We start from the raw sequence: 23,561 nt of genomic DNA, 5'->3' as shown, positions 1-23,561 counted from the left end.
AGGTGGGCTTCCCCAAGCTCTCTAGATCTACTCTCCCCACCCTTTCTCAGGGACAGGGCTTCCCCATGGCCTCCCCTGTCACCTACCTGACCCAAACCACTGCGTTGCTTCTGCCACTCCCACTGAACTGGTACACGCCTGCCTGGGAAGCTGGGGATCCCAATCAACTGATCAGACACACCAGAGGAAATCATTCCATTCTATATTTCAGATCCTGAGGCCACCTGTGACAGAAGAAACAAGGCGTGAGGCTGGGAAGCCCTACTATAAGAATGGAACTGTCATCTTCCTCCAGATTGTTCAAGGAAAACAGACCAGTTCCTCATCTCCCTTACCTGTCAGCTCCTCTGAGCCAACAAAGCTAGACCAGGCCACACATACCTGCACAGGTGTGACTGAGACCTTCACCTGCATCTCACGCTTCTCAGCACAGGGGCACATCAGAAGGTTCACCCTACCCACAACCAAAGCTGGAGGGATTCTGGCTGTGCAAGTCTGTATCTGGCTGTTTTTCAGCTAACTGAGGTCCTGTCATCTCAGGGTTCTTGCAGTCCTCTTTTCCCAGGCCCAGGTGCTAACACTGAGTTTTCCCTACCTCCTGAGTTACTGGTGCTGTTTGACTCTAGAAAGGCTCCGAAGCTCTGAGGGGCAGACTTTTGGTGGGACTGGCGAGCCTAGCTTGGTCAGGTGCACCTTTCTTATCAAAGTGACATCTTGCACTTTTAGAACTGTAAGGACATCTTTTGCAGCAGATTTGCTTAAGGCAAAAGTCCTTTGATGTCCTGACTACCGTTTTCATGGTTGTTGACTGTTGATTCAAGGGGCATGAAATCCTTGACAACTTCAAATAAGCCTCTATTTACTTTGTTTTTCCAGTGTGAAGATTTTCATTTCCATTATGTTCAAGTGTAATCCACACTGAAGGCTGTGGTCTCTGACCTTCATCAGGTAGTTCTTCAAGCTTTCTTCATTGTCAGCATGCAAGTGTCATCTGCGTATCCCAGGTTGTCAGTGACATTCCTCCAATGCTGATGCCCCATTCTTCTTCATATATTCTGGCTTCTCAGGTTATTTGTTAGGCATAGAGATTGAAAAATGAGATGAAAGGATACAATATTACCACGCCTCTTTCCCAGGGACATATAAAAGGGCCTAAGTCCCCCAAATGGTCCACTCACAATCAGCAGTAGAGTCCCCCAACGATGTCTATATGTTCTTCCTTAACACATTCTAACAATACACAGGTAGATACACAGACAGACAGACAGACACACACGTGCGCGTGCGTACACACACACACACTGACCAATGATGTGTTGGTAAATATTTATCCATTCACTCTCCATTGCGAGTGCTGCAAGTCTGCTTGGTAAAGACTGACAACTTACCTGATAGAATTAATCCTGCCACGATTAATTTCAAGGTACCAGCCTGATCTCACTGACCCCCAGTGAGTGGAGATAAGCACCATCTACTATTCCAAGTTAATAGGAGCCGATGACAGCATACCTGATCCACTTTCCTATTAGTATGTATACATAATCCACCTGCACCATGAGAGGGACCTTTAACTCCCACCCATAATATGTAAACCAAACGTCACTATATATCTCCAGAACACACAGCTCGAAACTCCTAAACACACACAACTACGACCCACAGCCTAAATATACAAACATACCACATCTTGCTGCTTATAGTTTTACAACAAAAACCCTACGAACCATGAACACACACAGTCATCACTACGATGATGTATATACTCTCCACACGTGCCTGAACACACCCATGTACAACAAACAGTACCTATATACTCACTGAACATTGTACACACAGCCTAGCTCTCTAACACCACCGAGCACAAAATCTCACTTCACAGGCCACGCTAATACAGACACACACCAAAGCCCACATCTCTAAACACTAATAATACACAATTCCAAAATGCAGGCACAATTTATATAAACTCTCTCAGTTTCCAAAGGTACATCCTGAACCTCCCACATCCTCCAGAATAAACAGCCCCGAAAACTAGTGACACCAAATAAACTCACAACTGCATACGACCTTTAGCATTAACATATGTAAGTACACCACAGGTACACTGAAAATACATACACAAGCTACACCACCAAATTCCGCAAGAATTAGACCAGAATAGGCACAAAGAGGAACGTCAACTGCTTTCATACAGACACAAATCCCCCACACACTCACCCAAAACCCAACCATGTTCATACACCCCACACATTCAAGGATGCAGATAAAACTCCAAAACACCAACAATCCTTGCACTCTAGCTAATATACACACACAGCCCACACCCCTAAGTGGCCACGGGCTCACACATGCCAGACACAACACACGCAGACACATGCACACACACAAATAGCCTCAATTTCTCAAAGTATATATCACCCAAAACACTATAGATTATCACACGTCTCTAGAATACAGCCTCACTTCCCCAACCTCCGAACATGCCCAAACACACCTAGAAACACCCTAACATTCTCCAAAGAAACACTTGTAGAATTCTCCAAGAATAATTCACCCACCCACTCGTGACTTACACACACCAATATATACTCCCCATTCACAACGAAATATCTCTTGCACATCCTGAACAAATACACTGGAACCCCGTTCCAGGTCCGTATCTCACGTTCCAAAGCTGCCACATTCTCAATATCTCATACATAACCATATCAACATGCCTCTACTACATGTAAACACAAGTCTTCCACACCCTGTGCAAACACACTGCCCCATATTTTCATCAGACACACTGTCCTCATTTTCCAGAATACACCATACTCTCCACTGAAAAAGATTACACACAGCCCTGGAAAATATTCATCCAAACAGCCAAGCCCCTTCATGAAACACACAAGTTCTTTACCCATACAACTGGCCTCACACCCTAAATCTAACCTAAATTATCCAGGGTACTGAAAGTATGCAACAACGACCCTGGATCTTCCAATACTAATAAAACCTCACGATGCCTGCCTACATACACTCGAACAATCCAAAATACTCAAACAGAAATCAATTCCAATTTTTCTAGTGTACAGAATCACACAAACCCCAGACCGAACATGCAAGAATGCATGTGCAACACCAGAAAAGCACCCAAAGCAACACAACTGTACAACATGCCCTGACTACACACCAGCGATCCTCTCTCAGTCCCCAAATATACAAAAAGAACAGGCCCTACACCCAAACTAATACACACAGGCACACTCCCTCAGATGCCCAAATGTACAGTAGAGAAACCCATTTCAAACCTGCTATTAGGTACACAGGATGACCCAAAGTTCACAGCAGGGGGGCCACACCCTAAGTATTCCCTTGAGCCACAAATTGTAAAGAGCTCACCTCCAAGTCTCTGAGTGCACACGCCTGTATCTCATGCCCTGCACATTTCCACAAAACACACTCATAAAAAAAAAAACTGAACCACAAATATTCAAACAGACACCGCCAACCCACACATACAAATATCACTTTCCTAAGAACCCATTCACACATACACAAGCCCCAAACTGTGAATTCACAGAAACACATGGCCAACAGAGTCCCAAATAACAGGCACTAAAGTACCCACACCCCTCAATTCTCACAATCCCTACAAAGCTCACAACTACATCTCTGTCCTATTTCAAGATATACACAACACCCCACAAGTATCCACCCGCAAAAAGCAAGCACAAAACTCTCTCATCTCCTCAAGTACAAACACTGACCCCCGACAGCCTCTTAATATACACACGTGCCTCACATTCCAAATGCACCCACTGACACTCACTCCACTCCTCCAGGATGGAAACACAAATACAGTAACTTACAGCCTCAAATGCACACACAGTTGTGTGCTGGCAAAGGATTACACACCCACACCACCCTTCTGCAGAATTATAAGAAAAACAAAATGTCCCAGATACCCATGGAGGAGTGGCACACAATTTACTGATTTCAGTCGAACTTGCAGTACTCGTGGCTGGAAATCTTTTATACACACATCATCAGCAGGAGGCTTTTGTAGATCTTGGCAAACCTGCTGCATCCTTAACCCACCATGCTTGCAAGTCAATCCTGATTCCATGCAGGACACTGCAAACAAATGCTTGATTTTTAGTCAATTCAGCAAAATCACTCACTTCCTGAGGAAATCAGTGTCATTTGAACATGAATGTTGGTTCATATGTTTCTTATGTTAACAAGGAAAACCTAAGAGAAACGAGGTCATACACTGGAACTTGACTGAATTTTCCTTGACACGAGCTCTTTCTGTGCTTAAACAGAGAGTGCTTTTCAACTCCTTAAAGATTGTTCAAAATTAGGTATTCTTCAGAACGCAACAGATAATGACTTGACACACTTGTCAGTTTAAAGAGGCATTATTGAAATTTCCCCCCTCATTTTCTGTCCACCAATTAGGAAAACAATCACTGCAGTCCTGAGATGCAGCCTTTGCCATTTCCCGTGGTATAAATACTGCCAGCACAGGACAAGCTGCTATCCACCCGAGGGCACTGAATTCTACACCATGAAAGGGGATCTCCCAATACAAAACCAACGCCTGCAAATAACCCAAGACCATATAGGAGGGGAAAGTATAGCAGCAACATTACTAAGGGTGAGTTTGTGTGTCCATTACCTTCCTTAGTAATGGAACTGAACTATGAGAAAGCAGAAAAGCGGTGCGCTCTGTGCACAGGGTGTGAGGCCTCACCCTGGCACAGCCGAGCCCAGCCCAGCTGCGAGACCTACCCTTAGGGGCCCTGCCTTCCCTGCTCCTGCTGCGCGCCTCCCTGAAGGGGACCTTCCGCCACTAAAGCCTGAAGCCCTTAGAGGGCGGCGGTTCGTGCGTCCCAGGGCCCTGTTCCAGGAGGCTGTACACATGTGTGAGCTCCTAAAGCAGGGCGGGAATGGGGTCCCCTGGGCCATCGTTGCAGAGTGGTTAAGAGCTGCTGCCTGCTAACCAAAAGGCCAGTTGTTCGAATCTACCATGCGCTCCTTGCAAGTCCTATGGGCCAGTTCTACTGTGTCCTACAGGATCATTAGGGGTCAGAATCGACTCTACTGTAATGGGTTTATGAAGAGCACTGCAGGAGAAGAAAACAAAGCATCTGGGGTGAATTCTGAGGCTTCTGGGAAAGCAGGTGACACTTCCTCACCCAGAACCTCCACATCAACCCTTCTGCCACAAGAGCGTGTCTGAAGCCACCACTCATGATTTCTAAAAATTGTGGTTATTCTTTTTGTGCCATGGAGTCAATGTCCCCTCATGGAGACCCTATATGATACAGTAGAACTGCCCCATAGTGGTTCCTAGGCTATAATCTTTATGGGGGCAGATTCCCTGCTGTTTCTCCTCTGCAGCCAGAGCCTTATTTGCTGGGTATTTGCTTAGCAACCCAGCGCTTAACCTCGCACGGTCAGGGCTCCTTCCCTAAGCTTACCCTTTGATATCGAGTGGATTCTGACTCACAGCGACCCTATCAGTCAGAGTAGAACATACCCATAGGGTTTCCAAGGAGTGGTTGGTGGATTTAAACTGCCACCTTTCGGTTAGCAGCGGGGCTCTTAATCACTTTGAAACCAGGGCTCCACTTAAAATACAGTATCCTGGAACTGAGAAGAGTGCTCTTCCACATTTAGATAACCTTTGGACCACATTCATTTCTTCTTCTGAATAGGCTTTCAAAAAATACTGTTTCTTTTTCCTATTCACTTTGAAAGTTCCGTTACAGAACTGCACAACCAAAGAAATTTAGATGTGGAAATGCTGGAAGACATACTTTCTCCTGATGCCGTTCCAAAAGTTTTCCCTACTATATTTACTGTCATACAGTTTTTCTTGATGCATTTATTTAATATATAGACATTTCACAAGAAATGTTGAGGTACCAATGTTTTGTCTGAAATTTACTTGTTCCCTTGAACAGGACAGTTGAGAACCAGGTCACAGAAAGGAGCTTCTTGCTTTTCCTAGGTTCTTGCTCCACCCAGGTGGAATGGCTTAAGCTGCACCCTTAGAATTTATGAAATCGAATAAAAATTTATGAAATTTTTATTCCAAAATAAATATTTATGGAAGGAAAACAAGTTGTTTTACAATACCGTTTAAGAAAATAAAACATATAGGAATAAATGTACCCATTGATACAAAAGCCTTATACAAGGAAAAGTATAAAACACTGCTGAAAGATCTTAAAGAAGACCTAAATAGATGGAAAGAAATTCTGTGCTCTTGGATTGGAAGACTTAATATAGTCAAGATGTCAATAATACACAAAGTGACCTACAGATAGAACACAATCCTAATCAAAATTCCTATAGTATTCATTACAAAAATGGAAAAAGAATCCTCCTTTTTCTATGGGAAGATGAGAGAACTGAAATAGTCAAAGCAATTTGAAAAATAACAAATTAGCAGGCCTCATACTTCAAAACAGATTACACAGCTACAGTAAATCAAAACAGCCTAGTACTTGTTTAAACATAGACACACAGGCCAATGGAACAGAATTGAAAATCCAGCAATAAATCCAAACATCTATGGTCAATTGGTTTTCAATAAGGGAGCCAAATCTATTCATTGGCTAAAGAATAGTCTCTTCAATAAATGGTGCAGGCTAAACTGGATTTCCACAAACAGAAAAATGAAACAAGATCCATACCCCACACCATACACAAAAACTGAATCAATACGGATCAAGGAGCTAAATTTAAATTCAGAATCATGCAGTTCTATGAAAAAAATAGAGAAGCAAACCTTTTGGACATGATTGGTTTTCAAATGATAGATAATCAAACACAATAATGAATGCACAAGCATCAGAAAACAAAATAGATAACTCGGACCTCATAAGAGTTAAATACTTATGCTCATCAAAACACTCAGTAAAAATAGGGAAGACACAGCCTACGGACTGGGAAAAATTCTTTGGCAATTATATAAGTGATTAGAGTCTAATATCTAAAATATATAAAACTTCTACAACTTCATAACCAAAAGACAATCATATTAAGAAGTGGCAAAGAACATGAACAGATATTTTACCAATGAGAATATTCACATGGCCAACAGACACGTGAAGAGATGCTCAACGTTATTAGGCGACCCTTTGGTTAGCACCCATTGCACTTAACCACTACACCACCAGGGTTTCCAATCTATTTTATATATATATATATATATATATACCCGCATATATATTTTTGGTCGTTTTTGCTTGTGTTTTAAAATTATACGTTACATGCTATTACCAACAAATTCTTTTTCCTTGTGTACATTTTACTCACATGGTTTGCCACTGTCAAGCTGTGTGCACTTCACTCTCATTTGGTGTTACCTTTCCCATCACCAAGAGTAACCGGTGTGTAATTTCTAGAGAGTGAATTTCTGTTTCACTCCACCCCAACTCTGGTAAACACATTATTTTCTCCATATTTTTATTAGTTCATACCATTTCATAAATGTGATAACATAGAATATTTCTTTTATTGTGACAGACTTATTTCGCTCAAGATAATGTCCTCCAGGTTCTTCCATGTTCCAAGGAGTTTAGGGAACTCATATTTCTGTATTGCTGACGAGTATTTCATTGTATGTATGTACCACATTTTACTTATCCATTCATCCATTGATGGGCAGTTAAGTTGTTTCCATCTTTTTGCTATTGTGAATAATGCTGCGGTGAAAATAGGTGTGCATATGTCTGTTCCCGTCACTTCTATCAGATCCATATGGCAAATACCTGGAATAGAATTTCTGGGTTATATGGCAGCTCTGCCAGCAGTTTTTTGAGGAACCACCAGACTGTTTTGAAAATGGCTATATCATTTTGAATTTTCACCAGCAGCGGGTGAGGGTTCCAATTTTTGCAAATCCTCTCCAACACTTGTTATTTTCCCGGTTTTTTGTTTTTGACTTTTTTCTTGTAGCCATCACAGTGGGAGTGAAATGGTATCTCATGTTGGTATTGATATGCATGTTGGTATTAATTGGGCAGTTCTGCTCTGTCCTATAGGGTTGCTATGAGTCGGAATCGACTTGACGGCACTGGGTTTATATAACAGATATTATATATGTATTCAGGTAGGCATTTATATGTATAAGTACACATAAGTGTATATATACATGAATATGTTTATGCATATACATCTACGGGAATGTATGCACACACAGTCATATATATATAATAAATCATATACAGGGCAGCCTTATGAACATTTCTTATACATAACCAAACATCTCATGGGATTGGTTTTCCGGATTTGAAGTATTAGGACGAGAGTTTAGTAGAACATCTGGGTACACGGGCGTAATAGAGTTCCTAAAGTTATACTTCACGTCCGAGTTTGCTGAGTAGTGTCTGGGGTTTTAAAAACTTGATAATGGCTTTCTAAGATACAACTATTGGTCTCTACTTATCTACAGCCAAAGAGAATGTAGGAAATGAAAGACACAAAAAAGAAACTTGGGGGGCAAGGTCAAGATGGTAGAATAGACAGATGGTTGTGGCAGTTCTGGCGAACCCTCTTACAACAAAGATCCCCCCGAAAAAGTGAAATGAGTATATTTATGACAAGCTAGCAGCCCGAACATCAAAGTCAAGGTTAGAAAATGAACTGAGGGGTAGGTGGAGGAAGAGACGGTTCAGAAGCACACAGGAGTTACCAAACCTGAATTACCAGGAGCCCTCAGGCACCATTCCTGGGAGTGGCTGCCATGGGCTGGTACAAGCTTTCAGCTGCAATTTCCCCATGGAGAAGCAGCCAGCCACACGGCCTACACACACCTCCAGAACCAGAGAACAGCACTCTCAGCAAAAGCAAAGTACTTGCATATGTTTTACCATCCACACCCACCAAGCTGGCTTCAGTGGCTGATTTCCCTGGGCCTGAGATAAGCCCTGTTCAGCACCTAGAGTCAATTTCCTGGCCTTGGAAAAGGAATAAATTTGCAACTGGGGGAAAGATAATTTACCAGCTCCACTAACCGGGTTAACTCAGGACAGAAGCGGCTCCTTTCTAGGCATAAACAGTCAATGGACTTTGAGTACCTTTCCCCTGTGAATGGACCTATATGGGCCTATTTCAGGAGAATAGGCTCTTCTTGGCAGACTACAACGATTTCAGCTGTGCAGTGGTGGGGGGCGGTAATTGATGTTTGACATTGCTTTGCCTATCAAACAAGGTCCTCACCTACCCACATCAGGGGCCTAAGGACTGGTGGCTCCACTCACGTCACCCAGCCACCCACGACAAGGGTCCAAGGATAACTCGTACCTCTCAGTTATTACAACCAAAAACATTGGGTGCCCATTGTCCATCTGCAGAACTCACCTACCTGTATGCTATAGGGAACAGGGACACGCTTTCCTCAGACACACTTGGGGGATAATTCTCAGGCATCTGCTTTGTTCAGAGCATGAACTCCTGCTGTAACCAGATACCGATGCCGACACCCATCACCCCTGCCCCTCAAAGACTGTAGAACTGTGTCTGTACCACGCACTTGATGATCATCTACCTGGACACCTGAGTTGCATTCATACAATAAAAGTGAATGGACTCCTAGACTGATATACCTGATAACAGCTCTAGCCATCTGGGGACAGGACATCAGAGTTCCAAAGACAAAAACAGTCAAGCTAGCTCGCTCAAGCAACCCATTTGGGCATATCAAAACAAAACAAAGCAAGACGCAATGACACAATAGACAAACATAAAATAAACTAATACAATAACTTACAGATGGCTCAGAGACAACAGTCAATATCAAGTCACATAAAGAAACAGACCATGGTCACCTCAAAAGGCTCTCAAAACAAAGAATCAAGGGATCTTTTAGAAGAAAGTGCCTTCCTGGAATTAACAGAGGCAGAATGCAAAAGATTAATATACAGAACCCTACAAGACATCAGGAAGGAAACCAGGCAGTATGCAGAACAAGCCAAGGGACACACAGAGGAAGCAGTTAAAGAAATTAAAAAGATGATTCAGGAACATAATGAAAAATTTAATAAGCTGGAAAAATACATAGACAGACAGCAATCAGAAATTCAGAAGATTAACAATAAAATTACACAAGTAGACAACTCAATACAAAGTCAGAGGAGCAGAATTGAGCAAGCGGAAGGCAGAATTTCTGATCTTGAAGATAAAGCACTTGGCACCAACATATCTGAAGAAAAATCAGATAAAAGAATTTTTAAAAAAATGAAGAAACTTTAAGAATCATGTGGGACCCTATCAAGAGCGATAACCTAGAAGTGATTGGAGTGCCAGGACAGGGAGGGCTAACAGAAAATACAGAAAGAATTGTTGAAGACTTGTGGGCAGAAAACTTCCCTGATAGCATGAAAGATAAGAAGGTATCTATCCAAGATGCTCATTGAACTCCACATAAGGTAGACTTTAAAAGAAAAGTCACCAAGACATTGTATAATGTAACTTGCAAAAACCAAAGACAAAGAGAGAATTTTAAGAGCAGCTAGGGATAAACGCAAAGTCACCTACAAAGGAGAGCCAATAGGAATAAACTCTGACTACTCGGCAGAAACCATGCAGGCAAGAAGGCAGTGGGATGACTTATATAAAAAAATGAAGGAAAAAAATTGCCAGCCAATAATCATATATCCACCAAACTGTCTCTCAAACATGAAGGTGAAACTAGGACAGTTCCAGATAAACAGAAGTTTTGGGATTTCATAAAAACCCAATCAAAACTACAAGAAATACTACAGGGAGTTCTTTGATAAGAAAAGGAATAATATCAGGTATCAACCCAAGACTAGAACACTGGGCAGAACAATCAGAAGTCAACCCAGACAGGGGAACCACAAAAATAAATCAAGATTATAAAAACACTCAAAACAGGGCAACACCAATGATATTATGTAAAAGAAGAATACATTAAAACACTAAAGAGGGACAAAGAAATGTAGTCATATATCTTCCATATGGAATGGAAGACAAGGTGATACAAGAAATAAAAGGTAAGTTAACATTTTTTTTTAACATTTAGAAAAATAGGAGTAAATAGTAACGTGAGCACAAAGTAGACAAATTATCCTACACATCAAAATAAAATGCAAGAAAAAATAGAGACCCAGCAGAAACAAAATGAACAACAACAAATATGAGGAAAGGAGAATATATAAAGATAATCTACTCAGCACATAAAATTAAGTGGGAAAAACAAACTGTCAACAATACACAAAAAAACACATCAAAACGATACCACTAAATTCTTACCTATCCATAATTACGCTGAATGTAAATGGGCTAAATGCACCAATAAAGAGCGGCAGAATGGATTAAAAAACATGATCCGTCTATATGCTGCCTACAAGAGACACACCTTAGACTTAGAGACACAAACTAAAACGCAAAGTATAGAAAAAAATATATCAAGCAAACAACAGTCAAAGAAGAGCGAGAGTGGCAATATTAATTTCTGACGAAAGAGACTATAAAGTTAAATCCATCATCAAAGAAAGAGAAGGACACTATATAATCATTAAAGGGACAATATACAAAGAAGATATAACCATATTAAATATTTATGCACTCAAAGAGAGGGCTGCAAGATACATAAAACAAATTCCAACAGCATTGAACTGTGAGACAGACAGCTCCACAGTAATAGTCGGAGACTTCTACACACCAGTTTCGGTGAAGGACAGGACATCCAGAAAGAAGCTTAATAAAGACATGGAAGATCAAAATGCCACCCAATACCAGCCATTTATACTTTATTTCTAGTGCACATGGAACGTTCTCTAGAATAGACCACATATTAGGTCATAAAGCAAGCCTTAGAAGAATCCAAAACATTGACATATTACAAAGCATCTTCTCTAACCATAAGGCCATAAAAATAGAAATCGATAACAGAAAAAGCAGGGAAAAGAAATCAAACACTTGGAAACTGAACAATACTCTGCTCAAAAAGGACTGGGTTATACAAGACATTAAGGATGGAATAAAGAAATTCATAGAATACAATGAGAATGAAAACACTTCTTATCAGAATCTTTGGGACACAGCGAAAGCAGTGCTCATTTATTCATATCAATAAATGCACATATCCAAAAAGAAGAAAGGGCCAAAATCAAAGAATTATCCCTACAACTTGAACAAATAGAAAGAGAGCAACAAAAGAAATCCTCAGCCACCAGAAGAAAGCAAATAAAAAATATTAGAAAAGGAGGAGGCGGGGCCAAGATGGCTGACTTGGTAGAACTACCGTGCATCCCTCTTGCAACAAAGACTTGGAAAAACAAGTGAATTGATCATATACATGACAATGTACAAAGCCGGACCATCAAACACAGAACTAAAGAGTTGACCTGTGTGACAGGGAAGCGAAAACTGTGCCCTGAAGCAGCGGCCGTTTCTGGAACCGGCATCCTGCACCATAGCCTTGAGCCCTCATGGTTCCCTGGTACCAGAGTGGTGGGGATGATTGCAGCTTACTGAGATGGGGCAAGCATGGGACACAGCCCTAACCCCTAAACCTCTGGAGTAACCTTGGTAGAGGCTCAGCCAGCGCAGGCTGCACACGGACGCTGCTGACAAGAGAACTAGCAACCACGGAGAAGCAGCGATTGTTTTCGGAGCCTGGAGCCACTGTCCCAGTCAGAAAACCTTGACGCTGGGCTTTGGACTAAGCGCAGAGGAGCTGAGCACAGCTTCCTGAGATGGTGCAAGCACGGGACACAGGTCTGACCGTCGGGGGCAAACTCGACCCAGCCAGCGCACACACGCTACAGGCCCCTCTGGAATCTCAGATAAAACAGTCATCACCAAGCAAGATAAGTAACTTTGTCTATATTTCCCATGGCTACTCTCTCCTATCTATCTGATCCCTCCCCTCCCTGCCCCAGCTGGCTTCATTAACATTGGCATTTCCTGGGCCAGAGAGTGAAGTGCTCTGAGGGTTTTTTTTTTCTTTTCCCTAACCCTTTCTCCTGGCCTGAGAGAAGCAGCAACTAACAACCAGGGGGAAAAAATTCTTCCCTGATTTCCCTAAACTGGAATAAAAATACAGAACCAGGTCCAGCCAAGAATATGAGATCCACAGTCCTTGGCTTTCATCTCTACAGGGAACAAGGTGGCTATTATAATGCAAAGGCAATTCTGATAGAGAGCTGACTGTAATTGTTGCAGCAGAGAAGTGGAAAGACAAATTTTCAAGGTCTGATGCCTCTCTACCTATTAAACAGAGCCCTCACTGACCCACACAGGGGAACTGAGGGCTGAAGCTCCACCCAAACCACCTAGCCACCTGCTAAAGGGGTGTGAGAATAGTGACGCCTACCAATCCTTAGAGTTACAAGCATTGGGTACCTAAGGTACAGCTGCAGAGCCCACCCACAAAAATGCTCTAGGAATGGAGACACTCCTACCTCACTGGCACATGGGGGAATGCTATCAGCATCCTGCCCTCCTTGGAGTGTGCCCCCTGCCGCTACGAGAATCTGGTGCACACAACTATCACCACTACTTCTCTAAGTTAATAGATGACAGTCTACACCACATACTTGGTGACCCAAAATGAGAACACTTAAGCTGATTCTATTCAAGAATAGTGAATGGACTCTTAGGCTTATATATCTGGTAACAGCTCAAACCAGCTGGTAATAGGACAGAAATGATTCAAAGGCTACAATGATCAAGACAGCGCAATCTGGGTATATTGAAACAAAACAAAACAAGAAAATAAGACTCAGTGAGCAAATATAAAATAAATCGTTACAATATCTTCTAGATGGCTTGGAGACAGCAGTCGATATCAAATCACATAAAGAAGCAGACGATGATTGCTTCTACAAATCCCCAAATTAAAGAATCAAAATCTTCCCCAAATGAAGATACAATCCTGGAATTGCCAGATGCAGAATATAAAAAACTAATATACAGAATGCTTCAAGACATCAGAGATGACCTCGGAAATGAAATAAGGCAATCTATAGGAAAAAAAAACAAATTTTTTTTTAATAGAAAAAGCCAAGGAACACATTGATAAAGCAGTTGAAGAAATCAAAACGATTATTCAAGAACATAGTGGAAAAGCTAATAAGCTACAAGAATCCATAGAGATACAGCATCAGAAGTCCAAAAGATTAACAGTAAAATTACAGAATTAGACAACTCAATAGGAAGTCAGAGAAGCAGAAGCGAGGAATCGGAATGCAGAGTGGGGGAGATGGAAGATAAGGCAATTGACACCAATATAGTTGAAGAAAATCACATGAAAGAAATGAAAAAAATGAAGAAACCCTAAGAATCATGTGGGACTCTATCAAGAAGAGTAACTTAAATGTGACTGGAGTTCCACAACAGGGAGGGATAACAGAAAATACAGAAAGAATAGTTGAAGATCTGTTGGCAGAAAACTTCCCTGGCATCGTGAAAGACAAAAGGATATCTATCCAAGATGCTCATCGAACCCCATACAAAGTTGATCCAAAAAGAAAATCACCAAGGCATATTATCATCGGACTTGCCAAAACCAAAAATAAAGAGAAAATTTTAAAAGCAGACAGGGATAAAAGAAAAGTCACCTACCAAGGAGAATCAAGAAGTTCAGACTACTCAGCAGAAACCATGCAGGCAAGAAGGCAATGGGATGACATATACAGAGCACTAAAGGAGAAAAACTGCCAGCCAAGAATCATATATCCAGCAAAACTTTCTCTCAAATATGAAGGTGAAATTAAAATATTTACAGATAAACACAAGCTTAGAGAATTTACGAAAACCAAACCAAAGCTACAAGAATTACTAAAGGAGGCATCGCTCCCTGCCCTCCCACTACTGCCCGCCCTCGCTTGCTCGAGCTCCCCGCCCGCCACCTGCCGTCCTTCCTCAGCTCTCTCGTTAGTCAGCCGCCGCCTCCTCAGCGACCAGCCAGTGCCTATGAGCTCGTGACTCACGGAGCGGAGTCCTCCTCACGAAGAGGCCAGACTCGGAGTCGCCACCAAAGTGCCTTTCATCTGAGAAGTTCAAGGTACTTTGTAGAACTTCTGCCACACACACCGGGCATCTCGCAGCACATTTGTAAGTGATGGCTGCCATCGTGAAGAAATTGGTGATTGTTGGTGATGGAGCTTGTGGCAAGACCTACTTGCTCATAGTCTTCAGCAAGGATCAGTTCCCCGAGGTGTATGTGACCACAGTGTTTGAGAACTATGTGGCAGATATTGAAGTGTATGGAAAGCAGGTAGAGTGGGCTTTGTGGGACACAGCTGGGCAAGAGGACTATGATCGTCTGAGGCCCCTCTCCTACCTGGACACTGATGTTATATTGATGTGTTTCTCCATCAACAGCCCTGATAGTTTAGAAAACATCCCAGAAAAATGGACCCCAGAAGTCAAGCATTTCTGTCCCAATGTGCCCATCCTCCTGGTTGGGAACAAGAAGGATCTGCGGAATGATGAGCACACAAGGCGGGAGCTAGCCAAGATGAATCAGGAACCAGTATAACCTGAATAAGGCAGGGTTATGGGAAACAGGATTGGTGCTTTTGGGTACATGGAGTGTTCAGCAAATACCAAAGAGGGAGTGAGGGAGGTTTTTGAAATGGCCACGAGAGCGGCTATGCAAGCCAGATGTGGGAATAAAAAATCTGGGTGCCTTGTCTTGTGAAACCTCGCTGCAAGCACAGCCCTCATGCGGTTAATTTTGAAGTGCAGTTTATTAATCTTAGTGTATGATTACTGGCCTTTTTCATTTATCTATAATTTACCTAAGATTACAAATCAGAAGTCATCTTGCTACCCGTATTTAGAAGCCAACCATGATTATTAATGAAGTCCAACCACTCTGGCCCAGCAGAGCCCCTCTGACACTGCTCTAACAGCCCTCTTCTGCACTCCCACGTGACACACCAGGCACTAATTCAAGGAATTTCTTAACTTCTTGCTTCTTTCTAGAAAGAAAAAAAGTTGGTAACTTTTGTGAATTAGGCTCTAACTACTTTATAACTAACATGTCCTGCCTATTACTTGTCAGCTGCAAGATATTCTGGTGAGTCTCCACTTCAGGACACTCCTCCTAAATGGGTCTCACTAGCATAGCTCTGAAGTGGGCATCCAGTTTTTTGAAAATGTGCTCAGTCGGAAAGGCCCAAGTCCACGCAGCTGTGGCAAAGTTACACTTCTGTGGGTCATGTTAGTTACCTTATAGTTACTGTGTAATTAGTGCCACTTAACGTATTTTACCAAAAATAAATATATCTACCCCAGACTAGATGTACTATTTTTTGTATAATTGGATTTCCTAATACTGATATTTCTTATCTCTGCAGAAAGTGTATTGGTTTTTGAAAAAAGAAAGTGTATTTGAAAATAAAGTCAGATGGAAAATTCCTTTAAAAAAAAAAAAAGAATTACTAAAGGAAATTCTTTGGTCAGAAAATCAATAATATCAGATACCAACACAACACAAGGTCACAGAACAGAACATTCTGATATCAACTCAAATAGGGAAAACACAAAAACAAAATAAGATTAATTTAAAAAAGAAAAAAATGCTCAAAACAGGGAATCATTGAAGTCATTATGTAAAAGATTACAATAATCACAAAAGAGGGACTAAATACAGGAGGCATAGATCTTCCATAGGGAGAGGAAAACAAGGTGATATAGGACAATACAAGTTAGGTTCTTACTTAGAAAAATAGGGGTAAATATTAAGATAACCACAAAGAAGCCTAACCATTCCATATTTGAAAATAAAAACCAAGAAAAACATAACGACTCAGCAAAAATAAATTCAACTACTATGAAAATGAGGAACACACAATATACGAAGAAAACGTATGGACATATTGTCATTAGGAATCAGTCCCTGGAGAAGGACATCATGCTTGGCAGAATACAGGGTCAGCGGACAAGAGGAAGATCCTCAATAAGATGGATTGACACAGTAGCAGCAACAATGAGTTCAAACATAACAACGATTGTAAGGATAGTTCAGGACCGGGCAGTGTTTCGTTCTGTTGTGCATAGGGTCACCATGAGTCGGAACCAACTCGATGGCACCTAACAACAACAACATCCCTCATGGACTTAGAATCAAAAATCCTCAACAAAATTCTAGCCAAAGGAATTCAACAAGATATCAAAAAGGTAATTCATCCTGACCAAGTGGGATTCATACCAGGTATGCAGGGATGGTGCAACATTAGAAAAACAATTAAGGTAATACATCATATAAATAAAACAAAGGACAAGAACCACATGATTTTATCAATTGATGCAGAAAAGGCATTTGACAAAGTTCAACACCCATTCATGATAAAAATTCTCAGGGGAACAGGAATAGAAGGAAAAATCCCTCAGCATAATAAAGAGCATTTATACAAAGGAATAGCCAATATCACCCTAAATGGAGAGAGCCTCAAAGCACTCCACTTACGATTGGGAACCTGAGAAGTATGCCCTTTATCACTGCTCTTATTCAACATTGTGCTGGAGGTCCTAGCCAGAGCAATTAGGCTAGATAAAGAAATAAAGGGCATCCAGATTGGGAAAGAAGAAGTCAAAGTATTTGAAGATGACATGATCTTATACACAGAAAACCCTTATGACTCCTCAAGACAACTACTGAAACAAATAGAAGAGTTCAGCAGAGTAACAGGATACAAGGTAAACATACAAAAATCAGTTGGATTCCTCGACACTGTCAAAAAGTACATCAAAGTGGAAATCACCAAATCAAGACCATTTACAGTAGCCCCCGAGACGATAAAGTACTTAGGAATAAATCTTACCAGAGATGTAAAAGACTTATACAAAGAAAACTAAAAAACACTTCCACTAGAAACATAAAGAGACACACATAAGTGGAAAAACATACCTTGTTCATGGATAGGAAGACTTAATTTTAAATATCTCTATTCTACCAAAAGCGATCTATAGATTTGATGCAATTCTGATTCAAATTCCAACAACATTTTTTAATGAGATGGAGAAACAAATCACCAACTTGATAAGGAAGAGAAACAGGCCCCAGATAAGTAAAGCATTACTGAAAAAGAAGAACAAAGTGGGAGGCCTCACTCTAACTGATATTAGAACCTATTATACATAGACCAATGGAACAGAATTGAGAACCCAGACATAAATCCAGCCACATATAAGCAGCTGATATTTAACAAAGGCCCCAAAGCAGTTAAATTGGGAAAAGACAGGCTTTTTAACAAATGGTGCTGGCATATCTGGATATCCATCCACAAAAAAGGAACAAGACCTGTACCTCACACCATGCACAAAAATAAGCTCAAAATGGATCAAACTCCAAAATATAAAATCTAAATGATAAAGATCATGGAAGAAAAATAGGGACAACATTAGGAGCCCTAATACATGGTATAAACAGTATACAAAACATTACTTACAATGCAGAAGAAAAAGTAGATAACTGGGAGCTCCTAAATTTCAAATACCTATGCTCATCCAAAGACTTCACCAAAAGAGTAAAAAGATTGCCTACAGACTGGGAAAACGTTTTTAGGTATGACATTTCCGATTAGCGCCTCGTCTCTAAAATCTACATGATACTGCAAAAACTCAACTGCAAAAAGACAACACAATTAAAGAATGGGCAAAAGATATGAACAGACACTTCACTAAAGAAGACATTCAGGCGGCTAACAGATGCACGAGGAAATGCTCGTGATCATTAGCCATTACAGAAATGTAAATGAAAACTACAATAAGATTCCATCTCACTCCAACAAGGCTGGCATTAATCCAAAAAACACAAAATAATAAATGTTGGAGAGGTTGTGGAGAGACTGGAACACTTCTACACTGCTGGTGGGAATGTAAAATGGTACAACAACTTTGGAAATTGATTTGATGCTTCCTTAAAAAGATAGCAATAGAACTACCATAAGATTGAGAAATCCCATTCCTTGGAATATCCACCCACTGTGTATCCTTGAGAAATAAGAGTCTTTACACGACCAGATATATGCACACCCATGTTCATTGCAGCTCTGTTTCCAAGAGCAAAAAATCGAAGCAACCAAGTGTCCATCAACAGATGAATGAATAAATTATGGTATAGTCTCACATTGGAATACTACCCACTGATTAAGAACAGTGATGAATCTGTGAAGCATTTCATAACATGGAGGAATATGGAAGGCATTATGCTGAGCGAAATTAGTCAGTTGCAAAAGGACAAATATTGTATAAGACCACTATTATAAGAACTCAAGAAATAGTTTAAAGAGAGAAGAAAATATTCTTTGATAGTTGCAAGGGGTTGGGGGGAGGGAAGGATGAAGGGAGAGAGGCATTCACTAATTAGACAGTAGATAAGAACTTCTTTAGGTGTTGGGAAACAACACAATACAGGTGAGGTCAGCACAACTGGACTAAACCAAAAGCAAAGAAGTTTTCTGAATAAACTGAATCCTTTGAAGGGCAGCATAGCAGGGGCGGGGGTTTGTGGACCATGGTGTCAGGGGACATCTAATTCAATTGGCATAATCAAATCTTTGAAGAAAGCATTCTGCATCCCACTTTGGAGAGTGACATCTCTGGTCTTAAAAGCTAGCAAGCAGCCATCTAAGTTGCATCCATTGGTCTCAACCCACCTGAATCAAAGGAGATTGAAGAACACCAAGGACACAAGGTAATTACTAGCCCAAGAGACAGAAAGGGCCACATAACCTGGAGACTACAACAGCCTGAGACCAGAAGAACTAGATGGTGCCCAGCTACAACTGATGACTGCCCTGACAGGGAACACAACAGAGAGCCCCTGAGGGAACAGGAGATCAGTGGGGCAGTCCCCAAATTCTCGTAAAAAGTGCAGACTTAATGGTCTGAGACTAGAAGGACCCCAGTGGTCATGGCCCCCAGGCCTTCTGTTGGCCCAGGACAGGAACCATTCCCAAAGCCAACTCTTCAGTCATGGATTGGACTGGATAATAGGATGGAGAGGGATGCTGGTGAGGAGTGAGCGTCTTGGATCAGGTGGGCACTTGAGACTGTGTTAGCATCTTCTGCCTGGAGAGGAGATGAGAGGGTAGAGGGGGTTAGAAGCTGGCAGAATGGACATGAAAAGAGGGAGTGGAGGGAGAGAGAGCGCTGTCTCATTATGGGGAGAGCAATTGAGAGTATGTAACAAAGTGTATGTAAGTTTTTGTGTGAGAAACTTACTTGATTTGTAAACTTTCACTTGAGGTACGGTAAAAATTTTTAAAAAATGTCGGCAGTTCAAATCCACCAGACGCTCCTTGGAAACTCTATGGGACAGTTCTCCTCTGAACCATAGGGTCGCTATGAGTCAGAATCGACTTGACAGCAACGGGTTTGGTTACGGGATTTGGTGGTCTTTCAGAAGTAGATTGCCAGGCCTTTCTTCTGAGACACTTCTCGATGGACTTGAACCTCCAGCCTTCTGATTAGTAGCCAAGCATGTAAGCATCTGCATCAACCAGGGACTACAATTTTTTCTTACAGGAACTGGATTTCCCTGCAAATGGCAACGCTATGGAGTCAAAGCTCCACTTGTTTGTGCTCTGTCCATCAGGAGAGCAGACAGAATCTTGTAGGGCTGAAGAGAAAGAATTATTTAATTAAAATCATGGCAACTGATTAAAAACAACAAAGTGTCATTGACCAGCAAGGATAAGATCAAAAGTTTTAGTTGAAAGTTTTCCAAGCTAAATACACCAACTGATGAAATTTTCACTGAAACAGTTAATTCAGGCTGGTAATTTCAAGGCAAAACTAATGGGAATAAGGAGAAATCACCGGTAATTCTAACAAAATCCTTATCTTTGGAATGCAGTATATATGAAGGCAACATTTCACAGCAAAAGCTAAAAGAGTTTGCCAATATAAACCAACTGATCCAAAACCCATTGCCACCGCTTCAATTCTGACTCATAGTAGCCCTGCGGGACAGAGTGGAATCGCTCCACAGGGTTTCCAAGGAGCAGCTAGTGAATTTGAACTGCTGATCGTTTGGTTTGCAGCTAAACCCTTAACCAGTAGGCCATCAGGGCTCGGGCTCAGGAATAAGATGCAGTCCATGTGGTATTAGTCTACAAGTGGACAATCACCATACATGCGCAATAGACATTTACTCAGTAGACCTTTACTAGGAGCAAAGAAATGCCACTTAATCTGGAGAATACTTACTGCTCTCAGTGAGTTTAGAATCAAACATCCAAGTTTAGACTGTAATTCAAGTCAGAACACCCATTCCGCGTGAAAGTAACAGGCAAAAAGCAGTGGGTTGTGGGGGGAGTCAGGAACGACTTTATTACACGTGTAACAGGAAGGTGAAACGTGAACCCTGAGCAGAAGGAATAACAGGCATATTTGCATTTATTTGTTCATGTGTATACTTATGAGTGGGTATTAGTTCACTTACTGTAAATGCTCAGAGTTACTTCATAAGCTGATCATTGCTCATATTTAAAAGCATCATAAAAAGAATTGTATTCAAGCCTGGTTCACACGTGTAACACAGATAAACTACAGAAGAGGCCATGAACACAGTCTAAACACAAGGAGGTAGAGGAGCTGCACGCTGGGTTGGCCCAGTGGAACCCTATCACGGGATGCTTTTGAGAGAACACGATTGTTTTTCTGGGTGTTTTCCCAAAGCCTTGGAATATACCCCAAACTTCTCTCATTTTTTCTAGTATCTTGCTACCCACTGATTTCCTTGAAATCTTTAATAAAGGTCATTGCTAACTATAAAAAAAAAAAAAAGGAAAAGAAACTTGTCTACAAGACGAATAGTCTACGTAAACCATGGCCTCATCTGCCCTGAGACCAGAAGAGCTAGATGACACCCAGCTACCACTACCATCCCTTGTGATCAGGGTCACAATAGATGGATTCTGACAGAATGGGACAAAATGTGCAACAGAGCTTGAAATTCATTTCAAAGAAAAAAAACAAAACAGGCTTATTGGACTGGTTCAGACTTGAGTCCACCCTTAGAACGACTGCCCTGAAATACTCCTCAAATCTTGAACTGAAACTAGCCCCTGAGGTCACCTTATACCTAAATAACAGATTGGCTCCCAAAATAATGAATATCACCACTAAGTACTGTGCTCCTTTGGTTCAAATTCCAAACATTGCTGCTTAACAAGAGTCAGTTAACAGAATGAGAAATAAACTCAATTGAAATGTGAACCCTCTTAAACTTGCTCTTTTAAAGCCAGTGATTCCAGATTCAACCTCCCAGCTTTCCTAGGAGACAAGGCACACAGTGGTGCTGCTTTTAGAAAGCAAGAAATCCATCACCCTGCTGGTCATTCAAACCTCCCAGACTGCCTTGCAATAAGAAATGCTTGATTTTCACATCACCTGCCTCTGCATTTCCTACTACATTGTATTTGCGGTTTTGCACGCACTGCATCGTACTCTCACTGTCCCCTGGCTCCACACATCTTCTAGGAATGCATGTTAGGAGATCTCTTAAGGAAAAGGTCCTCAGTACGTGTAATTCAGTTTACGTTTCCTCCTGTGTTGTGATTAGGAATACATCTCAGCCAGTGTTGCTTCCTCCCTGTTTACATAGCAGGTACTATGGGAACAAAATTATTCTTTTTTTTTTTTGTAATATAAATTTATATCTTCAGTTGGTCCCTAAAACATCAGTGTCAGAATTGCATCACTGTATTAAGTGTTTTTTGGAAAACTTTCAATGATCAGATACTCTTTTTCTAGAAATTGCAAGATTTGCATTATTTCTAACTCCCTTAGATGACTCCCTTGGATGATCCTACAGAGCCAACACATGGAGCCTCCAAGTGCACACGCTGAAAATCACAGTAGCTGAATCAGACTCAGTCATCACATCTTGTCATTTCCTCCAATGCTCTGAGATTGAGTGGAAGATCATTTGTCTTCTGTGTACTGTGACCCAAGAACAGAAATGACTTTTATCAGTAGTCAATGCCCGCCCTAGACCTTTTCCAAAGGGATGGCCAGAGAGCTGAGTTCAAAGTACTTTTGGCCATGCCTCTTCATGGCCCATCTTAGTAAATTGCATATGGGCTAATTTAATCACATATGCTTCCAGGGTAGAAGATTTCCATGCAGTAAAAAAAGGAATTGCAGAATCGGGACATGATTGTCACTCCACAATGCAATGTTTAAATTATTGGCCCTGAGCTCACTCATTTAAATCCAATGGCCTAAGTCCATATGGATGCATCATGGGAAAAAAATGATGGACTAACTGACAAGCAGAAGAATCAGGGAGCAAGCCTACTTTCTTGAGTGCCTAGATGCAATAATTTGACCCACCATCTATCTGGATTAAAAATTATTTAAGGTTGCTCCATGATAGAAGCTCAAGCCCTAAGAAAAGTCACCAAGATTTTGCTTTTATCAATCACCATGATGAGTACCTTTAAAAAATATCAGGACGATTTTTCTTGAACCTCTCTAACTTCATTATCTAAGCTAAGATGTGAGTAGAGTTGTACATTGTAGCTGCCAGAGAAAATACAAAGATAGGCGCATGCAGGAAGGTACTTCCT

The 23,561-nt window shown here is 41.2% G+C and overlaps 1 protein-coding gene and 1 long non-coding RNA gene across 6 annotated transcripts in view; one reads left to right on the top strand and one right to left on the bottom strand.

Moving 5' to 3' along the window:
- Positions 1 to 14,881, bottom strand: part of LOC111747791 (uncharacterized) — a 239,998-nt gene extending 225,117 nt beyond the window's left edge. For 4 of the 5 annotated variants that reach the window (XR_010322920.1, XR_010322918.1, XR_010322919.1 and 1 more), the window contains exon 1: positions 87 to 14,881. This is a non-coding gene — a long non-coding RNA (uncharacterized LOC111747791). The remainder of the gene's footprint in view (positions 1 to 86) is intronic. The other variant, XR_010322921.1, reaches the window with a different exon arrangement.
- Positions 14,882 to 14,977: 96 nt separating this feature from the next.
- LOC100658246 (transforming protein RhoA-like) lies at positions 14,978 to 16,392 on the top strand. The gene is given in 1 exon segment (XM_064291047.1): positions 14,978 to 16,392. A coding segment is annotated over 1 exon segment (582 nt). The 5' UTR covers positions 14,978 to 15,094; the 3' UTR covers positions 15,677 to 16,392.
- The last annotated feature ends 7,169 nt before the right edge of the window (positions 16,393 to 23,561 follow it).

Source organism: Loxodonta africana, chromosome 9 (assembly GCF_030014295.1).
Source record: "Loxodonta africana isolate mLoxAfr1 chromosome 9, mLoxAfr1.hap2, whole genome shotgun sequence".
Lineage (NCBI taxonomy): Eukaryota > Metazoa > Chordata > Mammalia > Proboscidea > Elephantidae > Loxodonta > Loxodonta africana.
This window is presented reverse-complemented; position numbering and strand designations above follow the sequence as displayed.